General features: G+C 33.8%; 3 protein-coding genes across 3 annotated transcripts; all 3 read left to right on the top strand.

Annotated features, from left to right (window-relative positions):
• The first annotated feature begins 934 nt into the window (after positions 1–934).
• LOC118033664 (protein P21) lies at positions 935–1,974 on the top strand. The gene has a single exon (XM_035038737.2). The coding sequence runs from the start codon at positions 1,001–1,003 to the stop codon at positions 1,676–1,678; it is 678 nt and encodes a 225-aa protein (XP_034894628.1). The 5' UTR covers positions 935–1,000; the 3' UTR covers positions 1,679–1,974.
• An 8,363-nt stretch (positions 1,975–10,337) lies between these two features.
• LOC118033665 (osmotin-like protein OSM34) lies at positions 10,338–11,338 on the top strand. Its single transcript, XM_035038738.2, has one exon. It carries the CDS (start codon positions 10,384–10,386, stop codon positions 11,125–11,127), a length of 744 nt encoding a protein of 247 aa, XP_034894629.1. The 5' UTR covers positions 10,338–10,383; the 3' UTR covers positions 11,128–11,338.
• Positions 11,339–13,527: 2,189 nt separating this feature from the next.
• On the top strand, positions 13,528–16,937 carry LOC118033666 (uncharacterized). The gene is made up of 5 exons (XM_035038739.2): positions 13,528–13,682; positions 13,967–14,233; positions 15,379–15,510; positions 15,655–15,771; positions 16,328–16,937. Exons 2-5 carry the CDS (start codon positions 13,967–13,969, stop codon positions 16,664–16,666), a joined length of 855 nt encoding a protein of 284 aa, XP_034894630.1. The 5' UTR covers positions 13,528–13,682; the 3' UTR covers positions 16,667–16,937.
• Positions 16,938–22,221: the final 5,284 nt, after the last annotated feature.

Below are 22,221 nucleotides of genomic sequence, written 5' to 3'. Positions count from 1 at the left end.
TATATATATATATATATAATAAATAAGAAGCTAATTAATCATTTCTTTTAATTCATTTTATCCTTACAAAATCTTTTAGGTGATAGTTTACTCACCCAATTTTGGACTATTGATGCATACCAATGCAATAAATCTTTTTTTTTTTAAGAATTGAAATTGACACTTTTCCAAAGAATCCGATTCACAACCCATCCTCAAATTGGGATTGTTGTTTTCTTATTCATTATTAAAGGTATATTCGGGTTAGATTGTGCATTTAACGAAGACTAAACTCCTTCCTGATAAATTATTTAATATGTTAATCTTAAGATTTTAACCTAGAAAATATAAAAAGAAAACATACCTCCTTAGCCAAGAGATCAATACTTCAAAATTAACTAGCTAGGATTATTGTTATTAGTGGAGTTTGAGATGAATTTTATTAAATCAAAGTAGTTCAACAATATGATTAGACTTAACATCGATATTATAAATACCACAATAGTTTGCAAACAAGCATGTATTGATTTATTCATGACAATATAGGTAAAGAAATTATCAATATTTGGTGTAGTTTTGAACTCGACATGTTATAGTATAATTCTAGCTAGTCCTTAATATTGTAAAATGCAGGACAACATCTAAAAATATCACCGAATTATATAAGCAAGTAGTATCAATATTATTATTAAATAGAATTTTGTATTAATTTTGCTTTCAAAATTTTAAAAATTCATCACCCTCAAATATCTTGGTTGATGGGTTGAGACACATGGCATGTATATGCAACCTCGTTGCTTGTATTGTAATAAATTCAAGCCAAAGCAGGCCCATCAATACCATCCCTTCATTTTTCCAGCAAACTAAAATTAATCACCCAATCACATTGAAGTGTGGAAAGCAGCCATAGCCAACCCAATTGCTATATAAACTCCCCCCTGCATCTGCATCTGCATCTCCTCACCCACACTGCCACAAAAACAAAAAAACCTATAGAACTTGCCTTCAGTCGAAGTCCAGAATGAGCTCCCTTAAAGCCCTCTCAATCTTTTCCTTCCTTTTTGCTGCCCTTCATTTCCCCTCTGTCCATGCAGCCACATTTGATATAACAAACAAATGTCCCTACACGGTTTGGGCTGCAGCTGTGCCTGGGGGTGGCAGGCAACTCAACAATGGTCAGAAATGGACCATTAGTGCTGCCCCTGGCACCACACATGCACGCATTTGGGCTCGAACCAATTGCAAATTTGATGGTGCTGGAAGGGGCAGCTGCCAGACTGGTGACTGCAATGGGCTCCTAGCATGCCAAGGCTATGGTTCACCCCCTAACACCCTAGCCGAATACGCAATCGGCCAATATGCAAACCAAGATTACATTGATATCTCTAACATTGATGGATTTAATGTTCCTATGGAATTCAGCTCGGCCTCTGCAGGTTGCACCCGCGTGATCAAATGCACAGCAGATATCGTTGGACAGTGCCCCAAGGACTTGAAGGTCCAAGGAGGGTGCAATGGACCATGCCCTGTGTTCAAAACTGACCAGTATTGTTGCAATTCAGGCACCTGTGGTCCTACTCCTTTCTCAAGGTATTTCAAGGAGAGGTGCCCAGATGCTTATAGTTATCCCAAGGATGATCCTACAAGTTTGTTTACTTGCCCCACTGGAACCAACTATAAGGTCATATTCTGCCCATGAACCTAGCTAGTAGCTACTAGCTAGTCGGTGATAATATTAAGTGTCACAAACTAAGGTATTGCACACCAATATATATATATATATATATATATATATATATAGCGGTGTGGAATAAGAGAGCTAATATTAAAGGCCTCTGAGCACATGAGCACATGTAGGGATGTGCTCAATATATATGTTCTAATCTATCACATGAATTTCAATAAATGCTCTATTCATGGATGCAGAAAATTTTAAAATCCCGTTTCTTTTCGCCCATGATTCCATCTCTCATAAATATTTTTCTCATTTGTCCATTCACTTCGCTGAACACAGAGAGAACCTTTTCAGATCGAACAATACAGAACCCAGAAAATATTTGTTACAATCAATCTGGAAATTATATATTTTTTTTAGCGTAGCAAGAAAATGCAAGCACAGAAAACCCAGGTTTCCAAAGAAACAAATCTCAGTAAACGTAACAAGGTGAAGCATCTATAACTTCTCATTTGATTGCCAACTCCACCTTGCACCACCCCTACCCTCCCTTGACTCTCGTGGTCTCCAATGAAATTTGAAACAGCTTCACAATTACCACAAATTTGCAGTATTTACTATATTAGTGACATGAAATTCGTACCAACGATTATTCCAATTTAATTAAGAGAGGAGTTCACACAAGACAGTTCATAAGATGCTATGAAAAAGGGTTTTATTTGATACCAAAAGAATTTCCCAAGCTTTGAGCTCCAACTTTGTGCTCATACTACAAACAGTAGCCTTACGTACGAGTGGTGTTATTATGTCTGAATTTGTCCTTATTTCAGCTATAATCCTGTTAGGGCCATATATCCACTTGGCCCGGCATGGCTTCATCAAAAGGCCATGATTTGATTATCAAAGGGGTTTAGTTAACTTGGAAGTACAAATGCAGGAAGACCAGGATTTGCAGAAGAGACCAGAAGTCTATATACCACAAAAGATTTTCTGCAACTGCGTTAGTTCTTGGTCCAGCAATCCATATGGATATGGTTACATTCCAAAGGTAAACACTAGAAAAATAAATGTGTGCCGCAGCCTGTTGGACAGAATAAATTAGCTTCTTATACATTCTTTTTGCTTTTTGGTATTTTCATAATGGTTTTATTGTTATTATTTTATTGGCTAAATGATAATTTAGTATTTGATTAAATATTAAAAATAAATAAAAATTAAAATGCATGATAAAACTAACAAAAATATCATTGAAACCTAATAAATTAAAATTGACTTCAAGGGAGCTTTTTTGTCTTTTCCTATTATTAGGTTAGTTAAAGAGCAATTTAGTATTTGAATATATAAAAAAACAAAAACAAAAACAAAAACATTGTTGGGGCCTCCCAATTACCAAAACTCCCCTTCAATTATATCATTAGAAACGTAGTTGTGTCATTTTTTTGTTGATGTGGTGCATGTAGATAGTGATGAGGTGGTTTGTCACCGATTGAGCTTCTTTTTTTTCTCTTTTTCCTTTAAAATTACAGTTCGGTCCTGTTTGTTACTGTTATTTCAACTTAAGTTCTTATTATTTTTATTTTTAATTTTTATTCTTGACTTTTTATGAAAGTTTTATTTGTATTCAGTTTCACCCTTCAATCCCAATGTGTAGTATTTTTTTTTCTTTAATTCGATCCTCATTCTTTTTTTTTTTTTTTAAATTGATTTTTCTTTTAAATTTCACCCTTCAATAAAAAAAATTATTTGAAAATAATTCAAAATAATTTTTTAAAAATTTATATTTTATTTTTAACATAAATAAATTAAAATCATCCATAAATATTAAAAAAATTAATTTAATATTTTTTAAAAATAAATATATTTTTAAAAAAGTATTTAAAAAAAATTATTGCAATCATGTTCGGGTCTAAATAACAAGGCACCTCAATTTGACAAAATTTATAATGGTTTGTGTTGGATATTAAAGCTTATGCACTAGCAGAGAAAAGACATGTGGTTGTTGGTTTACGCGGTTGTGGTTGCTTTTAAAGCAAACCGTAACCACTAACGAAAGAACCACAATATACTATTCATGTGTGACATTAAAATTAGTTAAAACCGCAGGTTTGCGGAAAGCAGTTCTCTGCTGCTTTCCGCAAACCTGCAGACGCAGTGGAGAGTGAACTCCACTGTTCACGTGAACAGTGGAGTCCCTCTCCACTATTACAACAACTATTCTAGCTGAACCGGGTTCGGTCCAAAGCTAAATGCATTGAATTGTGTTTGATCTGGTTAAAAAAAATTCAGTTTTTATTTTTTTAATTGTGTTTTAATCAAAATATTAAAAGGAGATCGGTTGATGATGTAGCATTTACAGAATTTGATCACAATCCCAATTTTGTTCTTGTTGGGTCCGATCCAAATAAAAAAAAAATCTATTTTTATTTTATTTTTATTTTTAATTGTGTTTTATTCAAAAAATTAGAAGGAGATTGTTTGATGATATAGCATTTGCAGAATTTGATCACAATCCCAATTTTGTTCCTACCGGGTTTGACCTAGTTTAAAAAAAAATCAGTTTTTATTTTTATTTTTAATCGTGTTTTATTTGAAAAATTAAAAGGAGATCATTTGATGATGTAGCATTTGCAGAATTTGATCGCAATCCCAATTTTGTTCTTGCCGGGTCTGACCTAGTTAAAAAAAATTAGTTTTTATTTTTATTTTTAATTGTATTTTTGTATTTGTTCTTGATAATATTTTTACCTGATGTTGTTGCGCGCTTAAGAAACCATGGAAAATATTGTCCTTGTTTGATAGATTTCATACCTTATAAAATTGCACATATTTTAATGGAATAATAAAAAATATTTGATATCAATATTATTTATTTCATGATATAATAACACTAGTTAAATTTATAATATTTTAATTAAAAATCATCAATATATATATATATATAACTCAATTTGAAAAGCATTTTTTTAATCAAACACATTAAACTACTTTTTGTTCAACCTCAATTTAACCCACAGTTTTAACTAAACAAATATTTTTTTAAACCAACCTCAACTAAAAGTATTTTTTTTATAAAAACATTTTTTTTCAAACCACAACCACAGCAGTTATCATTAGACAAACCTAATGTCGCACCCAACATCGCAGCGCTCTTAAAATTAAATCTTTGGAAAGAATAGATTTTTAGCATATTGTTCTTTAATGGGGAATGATATTGTTTAAGGAGTTACCACTTAGTATTATGGTCACTAGGAATCCCAACTGGTCAGCAGAGATTCTATAGTACGAGACTGGTTAAACAAAAGGAAAGATATTAACACCCCTTAAACATCCTGCCTGAGACAGGCTGCATTGCTGGTTTTGTCATAAATTGCTAGCATTTATTTGGTTTGTGCTATGATGGTTTACTTGTAATATTTCTAACTCTGACGCTAGTAAGTATTCAACTACAAATATTTCCAACTCTGGCATTGGTAAATATTACATAGCTATAATAACAAAATAAGTTTAAATAATTTATTTTAGTCCTAACTCTAACGTTGGTGAATAAACAAATAAAAAAAATTATTTTCTGTGTATACACATGTGTTTTTTTATCTTTTATTTAAATGAAATACAATAAAATAAAATAATTTTAAATTGATATTTTTGTTTACGACTCTGACGTCAGTGAATAAATCAATATATTTTTATATATTTTTATTTATTATGTACATATATTTTATATTTTTTTTGTTGGGCCCAACTCAGTCCCGACCCAACCAGCCCGGTTACTGGTCCAAGTAGTGACCGGGCTGGGCAATAGTTCACGCGTGCATTAGCAGATAAAGAAATTAAGTGAATGTATAGTAGGAAGTCAATTAAAATTCAAAGTAAACAGCAACCGCTGAATTAAAATGAAAAGGAGGGCAATAGAAGCTTACTTACCTGGTAGCTCTGAAGATGAAAACGTGATGGAAGATTCGTCGGCTAAGCTCCTTTCTCTTCCCTTCTCCTTTGTTCTTGCTTTTCCATGCTTGGTTTCTTCCTGTCTGTCCCCTGTTCTGTGTGTGTTTCGTTCTCCTGTGGCCTTCTGTATAGTCTCTCTGTTCTTGCTTTTTTATTATCTTCTCTGTATAGTCTCTCTGTCTATTTTTTTTCTTTGTTCTCTTGACTCTCTCACCGTCCGTTCTTTTTCTCCTCTCGTTCCTCCTCTCTCGGTCCAGTCCCCTGTCTTTATCGGTCTCTCTCTCTCTCTGTATGTCCTCCTGCTCGTTCGTCTGTGTCTGTCCCCTCTCTCTTGGTCCGTTCCTTTCCTTTGTTTTCCCCCCTTTTCGTCTCTATTTTTTTTTCTCCCCCCTGCTGAGGCCTTTCTCTGGCTTTTATAAAGCCAGAGAAGTTCTTGTGTCCCGGCCTCCAGAAATGGCGGGCATCGTGGAGGCGAGAGATCGTGGCTTCAGGAATGGCATCGTGAGCATAAGTGTCTATGATCTGCTGAATCTTCCCCTGGCTATGATCTGCTGAATTTCCCTGTTAAACCAGCTTCCTCCGTGCGAAATGAAGGAGACAATGAACAATGCTTCCAAAACGGCGTCGTTGTGTCCCTGGGCATCTGTTTTTCACTTTGGTCCCTAAACAATTTAAACTTAACAATTGGGATCCTAATCAGTAATAATTGATTTCTAATTGTGCCCTTGGGTTAATTTCAATTAAATCCCTGAATTTATTTAATTAATTAAATCAAAGTTTAATTAAGTCCGCAAACTTATTAATTCTTCTGATTTCATTAATTAAATTAGTCTCAATTTTAATTAAATTTTCAAATTTATTAATTCTTCAATTTTTATTAATTTACTCTCAAATTTGATAATTTCATCTCTGAATTTTGAATTTATGTTGTTTTAACCTCATTCTCAAATATATTTTTATCAATTCATTTTTCATTATTTATTCAAAATTTGGGTTATGACACCCAGCTTTACTTGGTGTAGGAAAAGAAAGGCAGGATATATCATTGTTGATGATTTTAATTGATAAAAAATCCCCAAACTCAATTCAGTATAGTTTTTAAACCTACCTTGGTGGCCAGCCTGGTCTAAAGCCCGGGTTCTGGGTTTGACCAGGTCGCTCGTATGGTTTTTTTTTAAAAAAAAATCAAAACGACGTTGCTTTAGTAAAAAAACAAAAGTCAACGGGTTGCAACCAGTTTTTTACCAGATCTTACCGGGTCAACTCGCTAAGTCACCCTGGATTTTGCCTTTTTTATCTTTTTAAAACTCAGTTCGGTTTCAATACTAAATTAGCCAGGTTTCAATTCAACATGCCAGGCAAAACCAGGTTTCAAAACCATGCAATTAAGGGAGGTATTTCAAGAACTGAGATCCTTAATAAATTTTGTTATGCCGCATAGCACAAGGTAGGGAAATAATGAAGAGGGACAAAGATGGAGGACAGATGAAACTAAAAATGTGTTATGGAGTGCGGTCAAACCGTTCTTTAAAAAGTTTTAGTTTTTTTATTTTTATTTTTAAATTATTTTAATATAATAATATTTAAAATAAAATTAAAAAAATAATAATTATTTTAATATATTTCTAAAAAACACTTAAAAAAAAACTTTTGTCATGTTATCAAGTACGCCATCAATTATTAATTAAAATAAATCATATTTTTGTGGGGGAAGTGCAGAACCCCCAACCTTACCAGCCACCATATGGGGTGGGGGTAGGGTGGGGAGGTTCTTTATTAATGTAGCTCACCGAGTCACTATTGTAGTTGTAAATAGTCAAGTTGAAAATTTCAAAAAGCCAGAATTGACGGAGTAGCTATTTTCGATTTGCAGTCAAATCATTCCACTTGCTCGTCCTATGTGTTTTTTTTTTTTTTTTTTTTTTTTTTTTTAACTATGTGCGGGTGAGTTTATATACATCGCGATTTATTTTTTAAATTTTTAAAATTAATAATTATATAAATTTTTAATAATTTTATATTATTTGAATTAATAATTTAAAGCCTAACTAATTAAGCTACACTTTTAGAATTGCTCGCCGTATATTTCTAATATTACGGGTTGTTAGAGTTTAATAAGGATTGTTTTTTAAAATATTTTTTATTTAAAAATATATTAAAATAGTATTTTTTTTTATTTTTTAAAAATTATTTTAAAATCAATACATTCAAATAATTTAAAAATATAAAAAAATAAAAAATAAAAAAATAAATATATTTTTATAACACGATATGAAAAAGCAAATACAAACACAGCTTTAGCATTTAGCATATGCCATTTATATCCATCTTGTAGGATCATGATCACCATCCAGCTTTTTTATTTCATGGGTCCGTGAAATGTAAAGCTGGATGAGGATCATGTATGTGTATAAGAATAATTTCAACGAAATGAAAATTTCAAAATTAGAGAGGAGAACATTATATCATAGTAATAATTAAAAAAGAAAAAATTAAACTCGTTACCCATGATCAGGCGTTCAAAAAGAAAAGATATGTATATTTTTATGTTTTAAAAATATATATTTTATTTTATTTTTTTATTTATTTTAAATTAATATTTTTTTTGTGTTTTCAGATCATTTTGATAAACTAATATTAAAAATAATTTTTTAAAAATAAAAATTATTATTTTAATATATTTTTGAATAAAAAATACTTCAAAAAATAATCACAATTATATCATTTTATCTTAAATTTGAATATTTTGAATTTTGATAGTGGAAAATACGCAGTCAAAGGGAGCAGTTCGCAAGTGGAAATTTATATTTTATTGATATATTCCTTTGGCCACTTGATTTTATAAGAAGATAAGAACTAACGTGGGATACGCTGAGAAAAGTCTACGTGATGGAACTAACCACGTTCAAAAAGAGTAAAAGCAGCACACATTCTATTGGTGCTATGTATTTGGGTTAAAAGTTGCAATTTATCCGAAATCTCCATATGGAACATGATTGGTTCTTTAATGCACAAACCACTCTTTAGAAGATAAGATTTTAACTTCATCTACATTAATGATTTCCTAGTGTATATAGATACGCTATGAAATATTATTATAGTCCGTCTAGTTCCTCTTAAAGCTAAAAAAGAAAAGAAAAGCATGGCATGCTTTTAGACTTTTACAAGAGAAGAACATAAAATTCTTTGAAAGATATCTTTCAAGGCAGGTCATTAGCAATAAAAATTTAAAGGAGTGATTGGATCACAGTGTATTATTATGGTTTTATATATCCTCTAATAAAAAAAAAATATGAATGTTCTCTAATTTAGAAGTAGTTTGTCTATTGCAAATAATATTGTTTTTTTGACTAGTGTGTTTAGAAATCTTGCTAATAATTATCAAATACTACCTCTTTTAGTTAGTTTAATGGTATTCTATAGATGAAAATATATATGGCATGAGAGATAATTTGTCATTTTCTTTTCATTTTGTACAACATGTATAGTTGTTATACTGATATTTATCCATGTTGTTTATAAGCAAGCCCTACTCTTTAAAACAGTTAAAGATCAAGAAGAAATAAGGTTTAAAACCCTCATCGTCCTCTACATAGGAGAAGAAGGAAGAATCTCAAAAGGAGAAAGCTTAGGAGGAAGAGATTGCTTAAGAATTATCTAAAGTAGAGGTAATAAGTGGAACTTAACAAGAGAGTGGTGAAACGAACACTAATATTGACATTAAAATAGCTGGGAATATATATGCTTTACATATGAGGAGTAAGAAAAGATGTAGTTCCCAACCCATATATCCTAGCTTTCTCATGAAATGTTCACCTAAGCGAGAGATGAACCTGTTGAGAGCGGCAACTCTTCCAATTAGTCTTTGTACATCGTTCATTGTCCGAGGAGGAGTTATATTTAGTGTTGTCTAGATTTTCTAAGGATTAAGCTCAATACCCCTACTTCTAACCAAGAATCCTAAAAGCTTTCCTTTTTTTATGGCAAAGACATACTTTGAAGGATACAAAGAAGATTTATTGTAGATCTTAGAGATGTTGTTCAAAAGTCATACTTTTAACCAACATATCATCAACACAGGCTTCCATGTTCTTGCTTATTTAATTCTTGAAAACTTTGTTTATTATATGTTGATATGTAGCTTCATCATTCTTAAGACTAAGTGGCATGGCTTTGTCGCAAGATGTTTCTTAGTCATTGATGAATGATGTCTTCTTCTCGTCATTAGGATGCATGAAAATTTGATGATATCCTGAATTTACATCCAATAAACTCAAGCACTCAAAACCAACAGTGAAGTCAATCAAGTGATTTATCTTTGGCAAAGGAAATTAAGAGTGAGTCTCAGTCGAGTTCACCCCATCTTCATCTCTTTATTTTTAATCTTTATAATTAGATTTTTTTTCTTTGTTTATTCTATTATAATTAATATTCTCTATTCAATTTTCATATCAACCGATATTAAATCGTTTTTAAAATGATTTTAAAGATATACCTGCATGTCAGTTAACTATATTCGAATAAATTTATTTTAATATTAGTTTTATAATTTAAATACAAGAAATCAGAGAAACAAACGTATTCTTTTAAATATGTTATTTTTTTTATCAATAAAATATATAGCTAGGAAGGCAGGCTCACAGCCGCCTCTATTTCTAAATTTAATACTGTGCACTTGACATAATGTATAGGAATCCAAAAGCCGCCCCTCCCCTATATAAAGACCATAAATGACACCATGAATCAAGCACAGATTCACATAAGCTAGTATACTGTAATCAACCATGAGCCACCTAACCAAATTTCTCACCTCCTCCCTCCTGATCTTTAGCCTTGTCTTCATCTCTACTAATGCAGCCACCTTTGAAATCCGAAATAGTTGTCCTTACACTGTGTGGGCCGCAGCCTCACCTGGTGGTGGACGCCGTCTAGAACGTGGCCAAACTTGGAATCTTAATGTTCCTGCTGGCACGTCCATGGCTCGTATTTGGGGCCGGACAAATTGTAACTTTGATGGTGGTGGTCAGGGTCGTTGCCAAACTGGGGATTGTACCGGTGGCCTACAGTGCAAAGGCTGGGGTGTCCCTCCCAACACTCTAGCTGAATATGCATTAAATCAGTTTGGTAACTTGGATTTTTATGATATATCGCTTGTTGATGGATTTAATATCCCTATAGAATTTAGTCCAACATCAGGCGGTGGCTCAGGGAAGTGTCAGGCGCTTCTTTGCACAGCAGATATTAATGGGCAATGTCCTAATGAATTGAGGGCTCCTGGTGGGTGTAATAACCCATGTTCCGTGTTCAAAACTAACGAATATTGCTGCACTAATGGGCAGGGGAGCTGTGGCCCTACCAATTTCTCAAGGTTTTTTAAGGATAGGTGCCCTACTTCTTACAGCTATCCCCAGGATGACCCTTCAAGCACATTTACATGCCCTGGCGGGACCAACTATAGGGTTATCTTTTGCCCTCGGGGGTCTCCTCATTTCCCCTTGGAGATGGTTGAAGAAAAGAGCGCAGAGTAAGTAAGAAGCTAAGAACATAGTTGTCGACTTGATGTATAATACTATGTGGTGCCTCTAAAATCTGGTGAAATGAGGTCCGTGTATTACGCAATGCGGAGTGTGTTTTTTTTGGTTTTCCTCCTAAAAGGACAAAACACACGAGTCTGTGTGTTTCGTTCCTGCCTGTTACTGTAATAAAAATAAGAGTGGAATAAAGAGATGTTTAGTAACATGGCTTATGAGTTAACTTTAATTTGATGACCGTTTTGCCGCATATTTTTCAGTGACTGAATTCGTTACTATTGACAAGTAAAACAAAATTTTCTTATTCCAGTTTTTTTTTTTTCCAATTTCCTCACCAGCTCCAGTAAGATCACCATATTAATTGTTTAACCATGGATGGTCTAATCTTTTTATTTTTTAATTTTAAATTAATATTTTTTTAGTGATATTATATTAACGTGTTAATATAAAAATAATTTTTAAAAAATAAAAAAAAATATTATTTTAATATATTTTCAAATAAAAAATATATTAAAAAAACATATGTCTATGGGTAAATACTATTCCACGCAGAAGTCCTCAATTTCAATCGCTAAAATATCTTCTTGAATATGCTATCGTATCAGAGGTATCATCAAACATCAGCATTGGTTAATTTCTTTAATATTTATCAGTCTAAGGGTCCAAGCTAAAACATATATAAAGCACAGATTATCTTCACGACTTTCTGCATCTAGAAAAGCTAAATAAATATCTTACAAGAATGGGTCACTCCAAGAACAGTACCCCCCCAACTTAATTTAGAATAAAGCACTGGATATATAATTCATTTATGTTGTGCCATGCTGTGGGTGATGTAATTTTATTATTTTTTTAACATAATTACCTGCGGGTCTTTCACTATTGAAGGAAGGATTAAATCCATGGATGCTTTATTTATTTATTATTATTAATATGAGTATTCGAACCAGTATATATTTTTATTAATTTTATAAACTTTAAAATTAATAATTATATAAATTTTTAATAACTTTAAAATTAATAAAATTCAAACTAATAATTTATACATAATTTTACTTTATCTAGCTATGCTGTGACCAACATTGATAGAAGCCAACAAATTAATAAGTTTTGGGATTTTTACATAAACTTCGTATCATCATTCAATCTACTTATGAAACTTGAAATATAATATATATCAAGCAATGAAAGGATCAAAACATTCATAAAATACTTTAGTTTCTCAAACTTTTCCACATATTCTTTCACGCTTCTTTGTTGCCCAAGCTAATTGAACTCTTATACTATGTTATCTTTACTACCAAATCTTTTATAAATGACTTGGGAGAGTTTATCCCAATTAACCAAGTGCTTATTTCCATGCACAAACCCTTTATACCACACTTTTGACTTGCCATCGAGATAATATAAAGCTAATTATATCCATTGTTGTGCATGAACTAGATTGAACTTGAAATATTTCATGTATTTTGTTAACTAGCTCCAAGGATTATCTCCCCGTAACTTTGGTAGATCAACCATTGACAGTGTTGGAATGTTCCACATCTTACTTTACTCCTGACCTATCAAACTATCACCATGATTCTGAGATCCAAATCTAGATACAATTTCTTCGTGAGATGTATTAGTAGTTACTGCATCCTTTCTTATGTTTGGAGTCGCCAAAATACCTTTTGAGTTAGCACCTACTTCTATTCCTACCATGTGACCAGCCAATAATGTTTGAAATTGAGTGGTCAAAGCTTCAATTTGCAGATTCATCTGATCACTATTTCTATCTTTCTCTAACCATTGTTCTTTGTTTTTAACCACAAATTCTTGCCATTCTTAGTGGTTGTACTGTAGCTTTTCATCCAGCTTCCTGTAGGGTTCCTCAACAGCCTTTAACTTGTTATTTTCTACCATTATTGTAAGATTTTGAGTGATTGCTGCTAGTTAATGGCCTTGAATCTGGATCTGATACCAATTGTGAAGGTGTAGCTTAGCAAGTGCCTAGGGAGATAGAAGAAGAAGAGGAGAAGAAGTAGCAGAAGAAGAAAAGAGGAGAAGTTGGGAATGAATTCTTCTGTTATTGCTTAAGAATCACATAATCTCAACACTAGTTTAGGGAAAGATGAAAAAGAGAACCGTGAATTTATAATTTGGTTGTAAATAATAATAATAATAAAAACTAGTGTTAATACGGTTGAAAGCACATTGAATCCATGCTAAAACTATAGACAGAAGCCCACTCCCAAGTGGCCGGAGAGCAGCCCAATAAATATATCATATTTCTTCTGGGTTCCATAAAATGCACCCATCCAGTCAAGAGAAACATATAGTTTACTGGGCCACCCTTCCATGGTCAAGTAGTAGTTGTAATTTTTACACGAGAGAGGGGCATTTTGGGAATTCAGAGTAGCAATTGGGTATATATATACATGAAGTTTCTCTCTCCGACTTTTAGCAGCACTCGTTTTCCAATTTGATTCTTTTTTCCAAGAAGCTGCAGCAGGTAGAGGGAGAGAGAAAATCATCTCGAAACGCCGAGTTTAGCACTGCAAAACGCAAAGGTTCTCTATCTACCTCCCTCTCCCTTGTATTGCAATCCAAACACGCGCTTACTTCTAAATTCCAAAACCATCTTCGATTTCCTGTAAATCTAAAGATGAATCCATCCCAATTGATTCAAAATAAAAGGAGTTAGGGTTTGCGTTTGGCTTTTTTCTCCAATCGACTGTGTTTAATCAGATTCGTATATTAAGAAAACTGCATAAAAGAGATTTTATTATAAGACTAATTCATAGAAATTCTGATATCGAAGCATTTTTTTTTTTAAAATTTTTTTTATGTTTAGATGGCGCTGCAAGAACAATTAGATCGATTCAAGAAGCAGCAAGAGAAGTGTCAGTCTACGCTTACAAGTATTGCGAAATCAAGGCCGTCTAAATCCAGTCTGACTCAAAAAACGGTTGCCGTAGCTCCATCGCCATCTACCAGTGCGAGGACTCCTGCTCCTGCTGTCAAATTTTCTAATGACACGGAGAGGCTTCAGCATATTAATAGCATTCGAAAAGCCCCTGCCGGGGCTCAAATCAAGCGTGTCATAGACCTGCTTCTAGAGGTAATCTTGAATTCTTAACTGTTGTTTTGATTTCCTTTCAGCTTCCTGCATGACGTTCGTGTGGTCTTATTGAACATTGTTTGCATAGCAAAATTTAAGATAAGGATTAGGTGAATGTAAGTTATTGGGTCAATCAAGATAATGAATCATCTGCCTTGTATTAAAAAAAAAAGCTGGGGGTGTTTGGTATTTTCGAATTTTTGAGTATGTGATTGCCTATGATCATTGCAAAAATGGAATGTATGCAAATATTAGTTGCGAATGAATTCTGTTAATGTGAACTATGGTGCTTTTGTGGAAGAAATTGGTTAAAAAAATAGTGCAGAGTATTGGAATAACTTTGCAAAACTTTAAAATAATGTTTTCTGGTATTTACTTTCATGACCTGGATGATAGATGATTTAAATGAGACATGGGGATTTAATTGGTCATTTACTTCTACAATGTTTGGTTGTTGGGGGGGATATAGTTGATGGTCTTCACTGCTGAGTGGATTATGTCTGGGAGTGAAAGGTTAAGCTCCTGGGCTGATGTTGGCTGCCTAAGAAAGAAAGCTAAGATAAAGAATAGGTGTTAAAAGTTGCATTACTTGATGAGAGGGGGTGAATGTTTTATTTTCCTATTCATGTTGGTGCTTTTTTTTTTAACCATGTCCTAGGATTGTGCTGCTCTATTTTTCAGGCACTTTTAGAACACCATTTTATTAACACGTGACATGCTGTATTTTGCACTTTCTCTTTCCAGCTCTCTTGTGGGATTTTAGATGTCATGAAAAGGCATGTGAAGCTTTTTGGACTGTTTGAGAAGTTCCCCTGCTTTAAGTTTTGATTAATCTTTTGAAATTACTGGTATTTTAGATTTTAGAGGATCATGTCTTCTTAGCTTATCCTGCACCACGAGTTAGGTTGTTCCACCCCCTTTGTTTTGGCTCATTTTCATGCATTATACTCCAGGAAAGGAAAATTGCCCGTCACGCATCATAGTGGCAGGAATTATGTTTCTCACTTCTCTGCTTTCATTTTTCTTTCCCTTCTGATCTTCCTTGTTAAATCTCAAATCTCATGATAAGGTATTTTAGTCCTGTTTTGAGAGGAGTTGTGAAGCATCGCCTTCCTTATGACTTCTCTATTTTTGCTTGCTTGCAGACAAGGCAAGCCTTTACTCCAGAACAAATAAATGACCACTGTTATGTTGATATGAATTCCAACAAAGCCGTGTTTGACAGTTTGAGGAACAACCCGAAAGTGCACTATGATGGGAAACGCTTCTCATACAAGGTGACTCTCAGTATTATGCACCTGCAAACCCTGATAGATTGGCACACTTTTGGATCAGTAATTAAATCATTGTCACTGATTTAATAACTGCCTTCCTTTTCCTCTCTAATGGAGGATGACATTCTGGGTTTTGATTGTCTATAGTCCAAGCATGATTTGAAGGACAAGAGTCAACTCCTTGTCTTGATACGGAAATTTCCAGAGGGCATTGCTGTCATTGACCTCAAGGATGCATACCCAAATGTGATGGATGACTTGCAGGTATCTCTATTTGCTGAACAATTTGTTTTTTTTATTTTGGTGGGTTTATGCATATATTTACATGATCCTTATATTTACATGACCGTTGTAGAGAAGGCACATATGCAATGCCTTTTCCATAACTTTTGAAGGTTGTCTGCATAAATGAAAACTCAATGAAATCTGTAACCTTGTACTGGAAATATTGGTGGGTTATACAGTATTGCCTTTTGTGGTCCTTGCTTGTTGCTGAGGCTAGTAGGGAACAATTGAGAGCTCTTTTCCTCAATTTGCTGGTAGCAAAATCTTCAAAAAGTTCACATGGTTATTTAGTTGGGCTTGTTTGATAAATAAGCCCAGTAGAGAAGAACTTGATCTGACCATAAGGATTTTGAGCTGATCCCAAACAAGCTTAAAGGAGTGGCTCAGATTGGCTTAATTTTTCCTCTTGAAAATTAGTAGAGCCTGGATTAGTTCTTTGAGCACCGCATCCTCTCTTGTCTGTCTGTATGATGAATATTGATGGTAACTCGGTGTGCTAAGCAGAATTTTGAACAAAATTGTACTTGTATTCTAGGCTTTGAAAACTGTAGGCCAGATTTGGCTGCTATCGAACTTCGATTCACAGGAGGATATTGCCTACCCAAATGACCCTAGGATGGTCATTAAGGTGGATGATGACCTTAAACAGCTTTTTCGAGGGATTGAGTTGCCTCGCGATATGCTTGACATTGAGAAGGATCTCCAGAAGAATGGGATGAAACCTGCGACCAATACTGCAAAGAGGAGGGCTGCAGCTCAGGTGCAGGGCATTTCCACTAAGCAAAAGGCCAAGAAGAAGAAGCATGAGATCAGCAAGAGAACTAAGCTCACCAATGCACATCTTCCAGAACTTTTTAAAAACCTTGGTTCTTGATACTTTGGGGGCTAGAATGTTCTGTTGTTGAGTCTCTGAGATCATTTATAGCTGAGGTGCAATATAATCTTATGCAAAGTTGCCGGATGCCTTTGTACTCTGGAGTTCATATCAGTGTGTCGTGCCCGTCAGAATTTTATGTACGTTCATCATCTAAATACCAGTTGTATGGTCTGATATTTTGATTCCATTGTGATTTTGCCCATAAAACAGTGTTGCGTTGTTCACGTTGGACACAACACCCATTATATAGTGGAGGATAATTTGCAAAGTTCGTTATTCTGGTATCTTTCCTTTCTTGTTTGGACAAGTGCTCTAAAATCTAAATGCTCAAGAAATTTTTTTTTTTTTTTTGGTGAAATATTCGTAAAGAGGTCGACATGGATATTATGATTAGAATAAGAAATTGGGCCTAAATGGACCATTGACGAGCTGAATTTAGGTGATGTGCTTTAGCTCCTGGCCCTTCTTGTGCCAGGGCCTAAAAAAAGGCTTGTGATTGGCAACCTCTTGGTGCTTTATAGTCCAAAGTCGCCTACTTGCCTTGGTGCCAGGCCCTTCGTTGGTAACCCACTATGGACCTATGGTGGGTCTGTGTGCCAAAGAAATTTCTGTCTTTAAAGTTGGACCGTATAAACCGTGTTTAAGCTGAAAAACAAGAACACCAACCAAGCACTATGCAGATGTTCCCAGGCGTGCTATTTGGCTATTTAAAACAAGCTTGAATTCTATATGTGAGTTATAGATTATTGCATTTAATCGGAAATGACTTAAATTGTAATCAAGCCTTGTCTGATTCGTCCTTGCCGTTTCTCACGTTTACAAGCACAAACACATTATATGTTTTGCTTAAACACCCACAAAAAAAAAAAAAAAAGCTCTTTCTTGCTTAAGCAAAAAAATGAGTCATATTGTATTTGGCATCTCTTCTGCAAAATCCTTTCGTAAGAAAGCAGAAGCAACTTTTCTTGATGATTAACGCGATCTCATAAATCTATTCTCGAAGATATATTAATGACCGGGAAATTAAAGTGGTGTACCATACGTTAGGATATATCCTTCTCTTATTTTCAGGGACCCATGCAAGTGGTTCGATCATTCTGATCTGTCTCCATAGTGGTTTCGCTTCTGCATGCTTTGCTCGACTACTTGCCAACGCGAACTTTTGGCCTTATGCTACCTCTTATCTATTCTTATATAAAGTAGAGAAATAAATTCCACAGATGGCAGTTTGCATATGCGTTAAAATCCTTCATTTTTTGTAACGGAAGATACAACTCGGAATCCTTGCAAAATATAATGGAAGGTTGACTTCTTGAGCGTAAAACACTTGGCATGCGCACTCATATGAACCCTAAATATTGCTTTGTTATTCTTTGCTCTCTTTTATTCATGTATGGAAAGAGTTCCCCACTCTCGAGGCTGTAATAGCAATAAAGTAATAGTTATAGAATCCAAAATCAGTTGGCCAATTTTTGTTTTATATTAGCTGCTACTTATGGTTTGACTTCTTCTGTAAACCAGCGCAGGATCTTGCAGGTTTTCACACATATAGTCGGTGACTACAGCCAACTTACTAGGCCGTTCCTTGTACTTTATCTATAGTTTATAGGCATTCACTCCCCATTTCACAATTATTATTTTTTTACCTTTCTCATCTCCTAAAACTTTGCTGTAGCTTGATACTGGTAGATGTAGAAGAACACGAAAGAAAGCAGAGAAATTAACATGAAACTATCCGAAGATTTCTTCATGTACGAAATACTTCATCATAATTTCTACAATTCAATCAAGTAAAATCACAACTGCATAGAAAAACACTTGGTGTCAGATTTTCAATCCTTTTCATCTGTATTCAATTATACATATTTGAAGCAAAGAGAGAAAAAAAGAAGCAAAGATGAGCAATATAAACTGCAAAAAAGATATCTATACGACTGAATACAAAAATAAGACTAATTAACTAACCACAAGACTCTAATCAGTTGTGAAGTGGGTTTGGCCCACCTGGAACTGTTCTATACGAAGCTCCAAAAACTGGGTCATCGATCTCATCTTTGTCGGATCCTTCAGGAGCTTTTGCAGTGAAATGCCATGAAAACTGAGTAGAGACATCTGTTTCAACTGTTTGGTTTGTTTGATCTCCTATATTTATGTGGAGGTAGCGGCAACTTGAGAGCTGGCTAATAGCAAGGATGATCATCAAGAAAAGAAATGAGAGTCTTGGATTTGGAATCCTCATGGTTTTGATGAAGAGAATACAGCAGAAGAGGTGATATATAGCAGAAAATTAGCAGCAGCCAGTTGAAATATTAGAGCTTATGTACTAAATAGCCAGAGAGGGAGGGAGAGGTGTGAAGTCTTATGGGATCAAGCACCTGTGGTGAAGATGCAGCCAAAACTCTCTACTAATCTTCTTGCGAATGGCATGAATGCCCTTTACTAGGTAATGCTTTAAATGTCACATCACTGGAAGAACAACTACTACTAATTAAATTCAATAGAAATATTTTTATCTTTATATTAGGATCTAATCTACATGCACATATCTATTCCACAACTTGTCTCATTGCTCGGTTTATTGGTGAGTATAGTTTTTTTTTTTTTTTTAAAATCATATAATCTTAAATTAATTTTATTTATCAAAATCAAAATATCTATATATATTATCGATAACGTTCTTTATTTTCTCAAGATAAATATAAAAAGAGTAAAGACAGATAAAATATTTTTATACTTTCTATTTTAAAATTATTCAAATTCATTCTAAAACTATTTTAAAAATTAACAAATTTATTTTCCATCTTAACCAAAACATCTTCATCCTTTCTATATTTATTTCTTGTTTTTTTTGGAACACTGACCACTTACAAGCACTAATTACAACATATAAACTATGCACTCTTTTAAATTAAACCCTTTTTGTTCATAGTCATTGCGAATACCTCAAGAATGGTAAGCTGTTTACCCTTTGAAGTCATTCAAATTGTACATATATAGCAACGTTTTTCTTTTGTCATTACAGCCTCAGGTTACATGAAGTAGGAAATTATAGAGGCTAGTTTGGTCCTTCGAAACCCTTTTGAGTGCTACTTTGAAACACTGTTCTGGTGAAGAACGTTGACTTTACATGAGTTGGGATCTCTCTTATTATTCTCATGTTCTGATAATTAAGCGAAGCTTTAGCCGTGCCTGCAATTCATTATTGGTGAAGACTTGAGGTAGGTTGAGAGACACGTGCGCGTGCCACATGACTACCGTGACAAGTGGCTCACACGTTCTCTGTACTCCGGTGCCTAGCTTCATCACATGTTCTTGCTTCTGAGTTATTGATAATTCGACATTAAAAGATGCCTGCTACATAATTAGGATTTTCCGGCAGGTTTATTGCAACCTGTTAAATATCTGGTAGGCACACTCAAACACTGGGATCCTGTGGTTTTTTCTTTTCCTTTTCCTTTCTCCCTCCGCCGAGGCATTTGTTGGGCAGTGCCAATATGGCTGGATTTTACCAAAGAGTTTAATGCACTTCTCTGGCGACAACACCGATTGATTTTGCCTTAAGGGAACCTTTTGTTTCCTCTTAGAGAAACCTCAATGTTAATTATGTTGTTGTTGCTTTAGCACTGCTATCCCATCTCTTACTATTAATTTCAAACATTGAGTTTTTTTAAAATTATATCAACTATTGATATAATGAATCTAACTAGCTCTTCCTACCCAGTGATTTATTTTGAAATATATAACAAAGACTGCTTCAGTGACGAGAAGCAAATGACAAGCTCGTGTAGACAAGAAACAATGATGAGATGAGCGGAGCTTTTGGTTATGTCTGGAGGCAGAAAATGATGATATATAGCCAGCTAGTCAACAGTGCCAAGAGGAGCATGACATTTTCGGCGTTGATTCATGGGAAACATGATTTCCATTAAAAAAAAGAGGTAAAACGATCTCAATTTGTCTTTAATTGGAAATTGAGGGGTTAATTAGTTTGATTCAGAGAAAGGGGTTTGATTTGACCAAATGTATAAAATCAAGGGATCATCACTTGAGAGAAAGAGAGAGAGAGAGAGAGCTTTTTTTGCTCGGGGAGTCCAAATATTTTGTGCCTAAAAGTCAAAGGCCACATCAGCTGACAGGATTTCCTCGTTATAATTTCAGTTGTTTATGAGTCACGAAGGAGAGACGGATTTTCCTTTTACATGATTTAAAAAGGCTTTATGAAATAATTAAAAATGTGACTGAAAAAAAGGGGGTTTGAAATTGGTGAGGATGACGTGCGATGGTGTAAAAAAGGATGTCATTTCCCTGGAATTCGTAGCACCGGGGCGGCGAGGGTAGTTCCTTTGCTGCTGTCAATAATGTTCAACATCAAAATACATTCACAAAACTGACGAAATAAAATTTCATTCGAGAATTTTAGGGGGTTTTAGGAAGTTTCGAGATTTATTAAAAAAATCCCCGTTTCAGCTACCCGTGAAATTAACAATGAATTTTAAAAATTAATAAATATTTAATTTTTTTTTTGGTAATTTTGTTAGTAAGAAACTCAATTAAAAAATCAAAATTCCTAGTTTCAGAAGAAAAACCCCTTTTCACTCACTCAGTCTGCTATTTAATGAAATTATGTTATAGAGTTTCAATTACTGTTTTTTCCACTCATATAATATGGGACAGGGACAAAAAAGTCAATGACCATAAAAAAAAAAGAAAGAGAAGTGTGTACGTGTTTGTTTATTACTTGAGATGAAATACCATGGTTGGGAACTCTATGATTCGGACGGAGAAAGTTTGCTTTGTAATAATTAGAGAGAAATATTGTTGGAGATTAGTTGTTTATGCAAAGTTTGATTATGTTTGGATGCTTTAAATGTGCTATTTTTATTATGAGCTTGCATCCTTATCTATTCTCCGTGGATGCTATCACACATGTGTCTTCTTTTTTTTTTTTTTTTTTGTCTTAATGGATAGCAATAACGTGGAATAATTGTAAAATATATTAGGAAGTTAAGATATTAATTGAATTTTTAAAATGTTTTTTAAGATTAAATAATAGTCATAACTAAAATTTATTTATTTATGACTTCATTTATTGATGTGTATTTACATGGTAATAAAATTTTAATAGTCTCACATATAAGGAGGTGCTACTTAATTTTTTTTTTTAAAAATAAGATATAATAACAATGTTATAACCATTCATATATTGTTCATTTGATGAATAGAAGGTCATTAGAGAATAATACATATAGGAGAGCGCTTCTAATGACCATAAGTCATTAGGTGCCATGACTAGACACTTTAGGTACAGGATCTCTAATGCAGGTTCATCGAGTGCGAGACCAACTTGCAAAGGGGATATCCGTTCTAAGTAGAATGTATACACTAAAAAGTATATTGCTTGGTGAAAGCCCGACCACAACATGTAAGTTTGTTTTCTTTTTCTACACCATAAAAAAAATAAAAAACATTGGATAATATTTGAATAATTAATTTCAATGAACTAATGTAATTTCATTGGTTCCTCACAATCGAGTTCGAGCCAACAATCTCTA

Source organism: Populus alba, chromosome 1 (genome assembly GCF_005239225.2).
Source record: "Populus alba chromosome 1, ASM523922v2, whole genome shotgun sequence".
Taxonomy (NCBI): Eukaryota; Viridiplantae; Streptophyta; class Magnoliopsida; order Malpighiales; family Salicaceae; genus Populus; species Populus alba.
This window is presented reverse-complemented; position numbering and strand designations above follow the sequence as displayed.